The sequence below is a fragment of the Humulus lupulus genome, chromosome 8 (assembly GCF_963169125.1).
Source record: "Humulus lupulus chromosome 8, drHumLupu1.1, whole genome shotgun sequence".
Taxonomy (NCBI): Eukaryota; Viridiplantae; Streptophyta; class Magnoliopsida; order Rosales; family Cannabaceae; genus Humulus; species Humulus lupulus.
Genome location: NC_084800.1, coordinates 173,279,593 through 173,290,383, shown reverse-complemented (window position 1 = coordinate 173,290,383; position 10,791 = coordinate 173,279,593). Strand labels below are relative to the sequence as shown.

Below are 10,791 nucleotides of genomic sequence, written 5' to 3'. Positions count from 1 at the left end.
AATGGCACTTAAGTCCTTTTACTTCTATTTCATTTCTACCATTTTCTATCTAGAACTTGTTACTCTCAGCAGTAACTAATGGTTACCCAAGTTACTCAATCACCAATAACCATACCCGCTAAATCTCAATCTTAACCATAAAATTCCCAAAGTACCCCTAGGCTCCTCCCGAGCCGGGTATAGAAATCTCGTTGTGACTCTTAAGTTGACTAGCTCTCTAGGACCGTCTCGGCACGTGCATCACAACAATAACACCACACTCACGTGGTACAATTCACAGAATACAATTATCACATATATGCCCTCAGCGGGCTAAAATTACCAGTTTACCCCTATCATGCAAACGGGGTCCACATGCATATTATTTCACCTAACATGCATACTAACCACATAGTCATGCGCCTCAATGTTCAATTAGTCATATAACATGCTTTAAATCATAACCATGCATTTATCTCATAGAATCACACATAAATCCTAATATGCCCTCCAGGCATGCTAATCAAGGCCCTTAAGCCTTATTAGCGATTTTGGGTCGTTACAACTATCCCCTCCTCATAAAAATTTCGTCCTCGAAATTTATCCAACATATCAGTCAGTAAACCCGCAATTCTGACCATAATTTCCAAGGCCCACCGCCTTTACTTTACTTTTCAATGACCCTCTCACAAGAGTAACAATCTTGCCCCTCAAGATCTTGTCTAACGGCCATACTCTCGATAGCCTCTCGCTTACACCGCAACCCTGCTGAAGCCTCAGGGCCTGCCTAGATTACAATGATCAATTCACTGTCTTATTCCTGATTCCAGAGATACTCAAAAGTCATCACCTCTACTAGGTGGGATCAGCTTGTAGGCCCCGCTGGCCTAACCCTTAGTACAACTTCCGAATTTTATGCCGGATTAAGAGTCAGAACTCTCCCTTCTTTCTCTGAACACCTTACAGATCCTCGTCTATTATTACGCAGAGACGCAACTCTTTCTTCCCGGAACTTTATTTCCTCAAAACTTATCAATTTACCAGCTCTTTATTCTTTCAAATAGGCAGACACCCCTGCCTTAAGAAGTTTCAACGACCTCTTTGGCTTTCTCTCTGAACTAAAGCCAAACCGTAGTATTCACTATCCTTCACCTCTTATCATGTCCTATGTCGTGTTACATTAACAAGACACCAGCAACTACCACCACGGCTAATTCCTCAGGGATTACACTTCCCTTAATACCTCAAGTATTCGCCTACTCAGCGCTTAATTCTTTAGATATCCGATAAACTTTCAGACTGCCATTCCACTTACAATCAACTGATAATTCCAGGTTCCCACTCTGTTCTTTTCGTTCTCTAAATCCATTCCAGAATTTAAAATACTATAGGGTCTCAATTCAGTATCACCGACGTTTTACCCTGCAACCAGTTCACTTGACCCAACGACATTAACTCAACCAATCGAGTTAAAACTTTTTATGTCCAAACGCCTTACTCAAGGTCTAAAGTGGTCTATTCCCATCATACACTACCGCATCACTTAACCCCTCAGGGTCCAAAGGAAAACACTAGATTCTGTCACCCGCTCGACCCTCCCGGTACAACGTACCCTAGGAGGTGGAATGATATCCATTCAGAATTCTCGTTCATAAACCAAATCTAATTGGATCCTTCATCCATTCCTGGTATCCCAACTTGTACTACCTTAGCAGGGTCCTTCCCTGCATCAACTCAAGCCAACACTTTGAATTCCATAGATCATTGACACTCACCAGCTAATCATACCTACTAGCGCTACGCCAAACTCAGTCGTCGCCTTGTCCACTCTATCACAGTCTATGGCGCTATCCCCTGACTGACACACGCCTCACAGCTAGGAGTTCCGTCTCCAATTATATCCCCCCTCGCTCAATCGAGGATTTCAAACACTGATCATCTGTCTGTTACTTTTCACCACCTCTGTGTCTCAACGCTATCTTTCTTGCTAATACCCAATACTTAAGTACCTTATGCCATGCACAACAGTCGACTTAACGTTCTAAGTGTATCAACCATGATCTATTCAGTCGCCTTCCGCAAGGTTCAATCCATCCTCGCGTCAATTATTCCTGGGCGTGCCCAAATCGTGAGGCACTCCCACAATTCCATAACCCTACCATAGATCAGGTCCTTTATGCAATCACTCTATACTTAACCAAAACATACGCATATTCCAGCATTACCAGATACTAAACAATCTTGCCTTGTCTTCTGAATTTCTTTGGATGTGACACCACTCATTCCGTCTAACCTCAAGTTTTATTGTTCTCCTCGTCTCTGATGTAGTTGTCCCCGGAGATGCTTGTGCAATAGATGACGCGCTTACCAGTCTTGTTATGCCTTCAATTCTTCGGACGTTCTTCATTAGCTTCTTTGCGGCTTCAGATCAATTCTTCTCTTACCTGTCCTTTCTTCTTGTAGCTCTAATCTGAGAACTCCTGACGACACCCAACTAACACTCCGTAGAACCTTACCTGAGACTCCGCCCTCAAGGCACAACGTCTTCAGCATAATCATTTTCTCACCATTTCCGTCTGGGAGTAATCCACACGCACTGCTCGTGAGCTTAAAGGGGACTTTCCCAAATCGCTCACGCATTCTCTGCCTAAAGAACTTACCTGAGCTGCTATAGCTTGAACCAATCTAGAATCTTTGTTACCAACTCCTCACACCCTACCCGGTGCAAACTAGACAATTTCCCGAATGTCTCTATCCTTGGTTTCCAGCTGATAATAACCAGGTCGTAGATCAGCTCTTGGGGACATCGTCCCATCTTGTATCCAACATTGCATTTCTCATTCTAACCCGACGATGCTAACAATCCTTGCAGTAAACCACACTGGCTACACCAGGCTCAGATTCCTTCGATTGCTTCAATAGACTTTTCTGTCAGCCAAAACCTCCTTTTACAACATTCCTTATACCAATCCTATCTGCAGTCTGACCTTAAGGTACTCCTTTACATACTCCAGATAATATCCTCAACAATCCATCTACCAGAGTTTCTAATTCCTTCTCAAAAAGTATTACTGTCCTCAGCCTCTCAAATGGCACCGTTGAGGCAACCTCTCTATGTCCATCTCCCTCTCGGAACATTCTCAACACCGAGCCCTTCCAGTTCGTTACATGCCCAACGCATAAGCTCGTCAGTTAAATACTCATCCTTGAGGACTCAGCCTCGAACCTCGAATGTATCGATGCATTCCAGTTCTCCGTTTCCCGCACCATGGGAAATCCATCCTAACATCTCAAGTCATTCTACGCAGAAGTCACGCCCTCACCTGGCCTCCTCTCAGGTGGCATCCTTTCCCTTATACATACAAAATAACCTCCCTAGTTCCTGTCACCAACTTGATAACTACCTCTTCCATCAGGCTTCTTTCCGATCTCAAATCAGGTGCCCAAGCACTGTCTGGGGTCCTTCTACCTCAAAATTGAGAATCCGACCTCGCTGCGTTCTATCAACACAAGTACCATCTTATCGGCCAGACCTTTTCCCCTTTCTGGCAAAACCAGAAGCCACAGAACTATCCGGGGTTCTATCAACTTGACTATCACAATTCTCTCTTTACTAACTCCGTCAAAGGAAGCACTGCCCTTGCGGCTCTAGCACTCATGCTCTATACATCAACCATCAGTTCCTCGAACAATATGGCCCTCTCCGCCATCCACATGCAGACGATAAGTCCTTTCATCAGAGCGGCCCAAATGCCCTGGACTATCCCCGAGTTCCATCCTTAGATGGGTCGCCACCATTTCCGGATACATCCGTCAGTAGAACTTTCCGAAATGAATTACCCAAATCACCAAACCCATCGATCTACGCTGTTGTTACCCCCAACAGTCCAAACCAAGCTTATAAGTCCACCAGTCTCCACAGTTCAAATCATGTCTTTAAAATCTCATCTAACCATTCGTCATCTAGGTTCTTTCCAACCCATTAAGCCAGTACCTCAGCCCGAGTACCAATTCCAGGCATCCCTCTGCCTCAACATTTAACACAACCCTCAAATCAGGATCTCTCATCCTCTTAACCAAGGGTGGAATTAACTCTGCTCACCTATTGATAAATCCCTTGTCAACTCGAACTCTCCTCATAACCCGAGGTTAACACCCTTTAAGCCTTTCATGTAATACCCTTATCTGTCCATACCTCACAGTAGACCAACACTGGTAACCTTACCGTTAAAACATCGAAATCAGCTATTTCCCCAGAGAAATCTGCTGTTCACTTATCCCATCTCAACTAACAAACTCCACAGCTTACCCACACACTAGTGATCCTATGCTGCTGCTTTCAGGGGTAACTAGAGATCTCAACTCCAACTTATATCTAAAAACCCCTCTTTAACACAATATCAGGTCCCCAAACCCTTCTAGGAACCAACAACACGATTTCACCTGTCAAACCTGACCCAACTCCTGAACTCTGGGGTTCCAACTCTGAACCAAACCACCACTAGATCCAAATATCCACAGGTATAATGCACACACAAGCATATACTAGGTCAAGTCCACAATGATATACATTTAGCTACCAAATTTTTATCACCACTAAGTGTATCCACACTCATCATGCTTCATACAAGCCAATAAACAGATATAACATATGAATTTAATTCAGAAAACTAACCACATACGCTCAATATGCGAACCATTATGCCAATATTCATCCAGATGCATAATAATGTTATTCAGCACACATTGATCTCAACATGCAACAGTCAAGGGCCAGGCCCTATCAGTATCTCATGCATATGTCATCTCATTCCTCATGCTCCATATAAATAAGCAGGCAAACAGGGCATTCAAACATATATTCAAACATGTCAATCATTCATACCAACCAACCCTGAGTCGAGCTTGTCACTGACAGCGAGCGTACATGTTCGGTCGATCTCCAGAACCAATAAACCTTGGCTCGCTCTGATACCAAGTTGTAACGCCCTACATCCTTAGAGCCGTTACTAAGTGAGTTTTTAAGACAAAACAGTGTGCAATGAACTCGCTAACCGAGGTTTTGAAACAAAAGTGTGACTAATTAAAAGTTAAGGCTGTAATCTTTGAAAATGCGTCGTTTCATTAAAACTTCTATTATTAAACATTTGGGATCCCAAAATAAGGTTTGAAAACTAATTACATCTTGAAATAAGGTTACAGTTGAGAAATCATAAAATCATAGATTATTACAGCCATTTTCAAATAAACCCCCAACCAAAGCAGTCGGGCAGGCCAAACATGTACGCGTCGCTTCACGCTCTCCGTACTCATGGTTGGTTGACTCAGTCCTTGCTTCTACCTGCCACACGGAGCACCCGTGAGCCGAAGCCCAGCAAGAAAACCCAAATAATACATAACATATGCAATTCATACAGCTGGCATAATTCACTGATAAATAGGAAAACCATCATAATAAACAAGCACGGCCATGCCGCCCCAGAGGCCTTACCAAAGCCTGGGGTTTCGGTTCTCACCGCGAGGATAACTCATGTATCCCTTGGGTCCCACCCTGAATATAAGCATCCCATGTGCTGTGTGTTACTTTCGGCCCCACGGCCGCCCCGGCCTACGCCGTATTCGGCCCCACGGCCGCCCCGGCCTACGCCGTACTCAGCCCTTGCCGTTCAATTCATCATAATCACACATATAGTACATTCAAAATAAACATTCACACACATCACGGTTCATTTAAGGTTAAGCATTTGCACGTAATACAATCCGGGGCCATGCCCTACAATCACACAGTGGGGCCATGCCCTAATCTCGGGTGTTACGGTTTTCTTACCTGTATTCCGTGCTTCCCGATGCACCACGATCACGAGCACGGTCCACTAGCACGAGCCCCTCCGAAATCCTAGTCACAACACACATAAAACACTTTCAATACTAACCAAGCCTAGAACCACTTCCCGGGACCAATCCCGCACTCCCGGGACCTCTAAATCCATAAAGCAAAGTATCGGAACCATCCCCCGAGTCCCCGGGCAAAAGCCCTAAAAACTCAACTTTTGGGCTGCCAAAATGGCCTAGGGCCGCGGCACACCCCTCAAGGGCCGCGGCGCCCAGAGCCCAAGCCCCCATCCTGAAGCCTCCTCGCGCCGCGGCGCCCAAGAACAGGGCCGCGGCGCTCATACGCGAACCCAGATTTCTGGGTTTTCTCTTGCGTTTTCACCGAGCTAAAACCTTCCCAAATCATACCAAACCAATACCCAAACCCCAAAATCAATTTAAGACTTTAAATGGACCATCTAACAACCCATAAACACTAGATTCAAGCTCAAAACACAATCACACTCACAAATCCACCCAATTGATTTCAACTTCAACAATCTTAAACCCAAACTTGAAAAACCCAAACCATACCTCAAAAATCTTAAACCACAACAGATAAAACTCTTAAAATTGTCTAGGATCCTTACCTTTAAGTGGAGAATCCACCCTTTGCTTCCTTGAATCCATCTCCAAGTCTCCAAAATCAGCTCCTTCCCCTCTTCTTCTTTTTCTTCTTCTAGCTTTTCTTTCTCTTTATTTTTAACAAAACCAAACAATAACCAAGCCCCAAACCGTGTACCCCATATAACCCAGCTGCCATATATCAAATTCCCAGCCAAATGACCATTTTACCCCTCCTTGCCTATCCTTTCCCAACTAAACCTCAATGGCACTTAAGTCCTTTTACTTCTATTTCATTTCTACCATTTTCTATCTAGAACTTGTTACTCTCAGCAGTAACTAATGGTTACCCAAGTTACTCAATCACCAATAACCATACCCGCTAAATCTCAATCTTAACCATAAAATTCCCAAAGTACCCCTAGGTTCCTCCCGAGCCAGGTATAGAAATCTCGTTGTGACTCTTAAGTTGACTAGCTCTCTAGGACCGTCTCGGCACGTGCATCACAACAATAACACCACACTCACGTGGTACAATTCACAGAATACAATTATCACATATATGCCCTCAGCGGGCTAAAATTACCAGTTTACCCCTATCATGCAAACGGGGTCCACATGCATATTATTTCACCTAACATGCATACTAACCACATAGTCATGCGCCTCAATGTTCAATTAGTCATATAACATGCTTTAAATCATAACCATGCATTTATCTCATAGAATCACACATAAATCATAATATGCCCTCCAGGCATGCTAATCAAGGCTCTTAAGCCTTATTAGCGATTTTGGGTCGTTACAATCCTGGAGGATATCGGTAGGTTGGGACAGGGATGTCTGGTCCGGGTTCATTTACTAATGTCCCGATTCATTGACGATTGGGCTATCAGGACTTTCTTCTTCCCTATTCATTGGGCTCGGGATGGGCCTGGATCTCTTTGAGGAAGTCCATGTACCCATCGTGTCATGCCACGTGTCCCAGGGGAAAACAGAGATAACAATTTACAAGCAACACATTCTTCCCAATGTAGAGAATATATATAATAACTAATTTTCAAAAGAAAAAAAGTGTAAAAAAAATGAAGTTATGAAGTATGTTTATGTGAACAATTTTAGTATTACTTGAAATAGTTGTTTATTGAATGATGTCGTGCTTGTTAGAAGTGTTAATCATTATTAAATTTATTCACACATAAAAACTAAATTCTAGAATATTTGTTTACATATAAATCTTTATTTGGATCAACCTTTGTAGGCATTTTTTTTTTAATTATCTTTTATATTCAACTACTAATTAGTTGTTTGACCACATGTCAGTAAATATATATTAGCTTTGAAAAAAATATCGACCATCCCTTATTAAATAATAATAATTTATCAAAAAATAGTAAATTTGGTCATCGTGATCACATAAGAGATGATTCAAAAAAAAATGTCAAACTACAATCACTACTAAACTGTATTATTGTGAAAAAATATTTAATTATATATTAATGAAAGAATTCTTTAAATACCGTATAAATGAATTAATTTTTATTTATATATGTATTAATAAAAAATCCCATTAAATTAATACAAATTTAAATATTATAAAATAACATTATTATAATAATATTTAATATAAGAATTCATATATAATGATTATATTAATATAAATTCAAATTCAAATTCAAATATTATAAAATATCATTATTATAATAATATATGATACATCATTAGATATTTAAATTATATTAATATAAATTTAAATATTATAAAATATTATTATGATATCATATAATACTAATTTTTTACTAATTATATTAATATGAATTCAAATATTATTATATTATTATTATTTAATATAACACTAGTTATTTAGTACTTATACTAATATAAATTTAAATATTATAAAATATCATTATAATAATATATAATACTTGAGTGTTATGATCATCCTCCTATTTCAACCTCTTAATTAATTTCCGCCTCTAAAATCTCAAAATCTCATGTCAGAGTATTTTTTTTTTCCAATTTTCTTTCATGGCAGTGTTCGTTGTAATTACAACATCATTTCTGCAAATTTTCGAAAAATTCTTAATAGTTTACAATACCGAAAACAAAGTTTTTGATATTTTTTTATATTCTAGTTTACGACTCGTGTTTAAAAAAAATACAAACATGTTTTCGACACTATAAACTATTCAATATTTTTCAAAAATTTGCAGTTTATATATTGTAATTACAACGAACACCACTGTAAAAAAATTAAAAAATAAATACTCGGGCATATATTTTTGGAGGTGGAAGTTGGTCAAGAGATTGAAATATGAAGTTGTTTTTAGCACTTCTCATAATACATAATCTTAATATTTATTTAAATAATTATTATTTATATTTTAAAAAGTTATCATATTATATATATTTTTAAAAAATTATAAACAATATTTTAGTTTAATTTTTCATTTAATAATTATTATTTTTGTATATATAATATTTTTTATTTATTTAAAATTTATATGACAACAGTACAAATTTTATAAAAATAATTAATAAATTTTATAATTAAAATTAAACAAATTTGTTGCAGCTTGTATCTAGTATTATTAATAAGTATTTGTTCATTTGTTAAAAAAAATAGTTTCTGAGGGAAAATAGACGAAAGGTGGGGGGTGGAATATGCAAGAGCCACAATTTTGAGTTTGGTCCACTTTGAAGCACTACCAATCAATGGAGACGTCCTCATGGGTGGCAGCCTTCAAAACCACTCAAATAAATCGAAAAAATTGTGTTTCGACCGAACACAAACAAGTCATAAAAAAAAAAACTCTCAAAAAACTCTTCACATGAAAAGCTGAAATGGCTTTTCTTCTCCCGAATCTCTCTCCTTCTCTGCTCCTCCAATCCAAATCCAAAGAAAAACCCGTACACCAAACACTTCTCAACACAAAACCCAACACCCCTTTCTCTCTACCCTCTTCCCTCCCAAGCCTCCAGACCCCTTTAGCCGAGAAAAGAGCGCAGCTTAACACCCCCAGCGGTGCACAGGAAAAGCAGCCCAAAGATGACTTCTTTGTCAACCTCGGCCTAGCTGTTCGGACTCTCCGTGAAGACCTCCCTCTAATCTTTACCAAAGAGCTCAATTATGACATTTACAGGTTTTTTTCTCTACTGGGTAGTTGAATTTTCTTTCATACATATGTGTTTAATTTCTGGGGTTTTGTTTAGAATTTGACTCTTTAGAGGATAGAAATTTCAACATATTCTAGAGTTTGGATGATAAAAATGAAACCCCTTATAGCTAGAGCTAATGCAATTCTATTGTGAAATCTGTTGTATATGACACAGGGATGATATAACGTTTAAGGACCCGTTAAACACATTCAGCGGTATTGAAAACTACAAATTGATCTTTTGGGCACTAAGATTTCATGGCAGAATTTTGTTCAGAGAGATTTGCCTTGAGGTATACAGGATATGGCAGCCCTCAGAGAATGTGATTTTGATCAGATGGAACTTGAAGGGTGTGCCTAGAGTTCCATGGGAAGCCAAAGGTCAATTTCAGGGCACTTCAAGGTATAAATTGGATAGAAATGGAAAAATATATGAACACAAAGTAGACAACTTGGCATTCAGTTTCCCACAGTCCCTCAAACCAGCAGCATCTGTGTTGGATTTGGTCGGTGCCTGTCCGGCGAGTCCTAATCCTACGTTCTTATGGGCTTCCCCTGTCGATATGCACTCATCTTCATGGCTGGAGTTTTATAGGGAAGTCAGGAAGACATTGGATCAACAAGGTTCTAACTTGCTTCCACAAGATGGTTTGGTTACTTGTTCATAACTAGCATGTTATTCTATACATTAATGTATACAATGAAATTTTTAGTACACATATATATAAATATATTTTCGTGCATTACTTTGTGTAGATTAGCAAGTAACGGTTTTTGTTGAAAGACAAGGATTGTAGATAGAAAAATAAGTAGCTAATTTGTATTGATGGAGGCTTTGACATCTTTTATGAGCTTATACAGTTCTATGTACCAAATCTTATTTCTTTGAGTGAAAACTCATTTTGGCTTGGTACTTAGTTTGAGCTGTGATGAGACAGTTAAGACCCGAGATTCAAGAATATACCAGCTCATTCCTCTATGCAGAAATGATTGTATAAAAGTTTTTATAAGTTGTTATGTATTATTCCATTTTATTGTTACAATTTCTTATACGTGTACAAAGCTCAGAGACTCATGTAATTCTGTAATGATTTCACATATCGTAGAAATATAATACAAGGCCCCAACTCTATAATTGAGTTGAGTTATACATTTTTTCTCCCTACATATCCAACTTCTATCTTTGTATCAAAGACTTTTAGGCCTCCACCGTTATGTC

General features: G+C 39.2%; 1 protein-coding gene across 1 annotated transcript; it reads left to right on the top strand.

Moving 5' to 3' along the window:
• The first annotated feature begins 9,189 nt into the window (after window positions 1-9,189).
• LOC133798672 (uncharacterized) lies at window positions 9,190-10,551 on the top strand. The gene is made up of 2 exons (XM_062237107.1): window positions 9,190-9,557; window positions 9,748-10,551. The coding sequence occupies exons 1-2, from the start codon at window positions 9,259-9,261 to the stop codon at window positions 10,238-10,240; spliced, it is 792 nt and encodes a 263-aa protein (XP_062093091.1). The 5' UTR covers window positions 9,190-9,258; the 3' UTR covers window positions 10,241-10,551.
• The last annotated feature ends 240 nt before the right edge of the window (window positions 10,552-10,791 follow it).

Bases quoted from the DNA above. Each gene is read 5' to 3' on its own strand.
- LOC133798672 (XM_062237107.1), top strand. From the start codon at position 9,259: ATGGCTTTTCTTCTCCCGAATCTCTCTCCTTCTCTGCTCCTCCAATCC. The intron at 9,558-9,747 runs GTTTTTTTCTCT...TATATGACACAG, and splicing joins CTCAATTATGACATTTACAG to GGATGATATAACGTTTAAGG.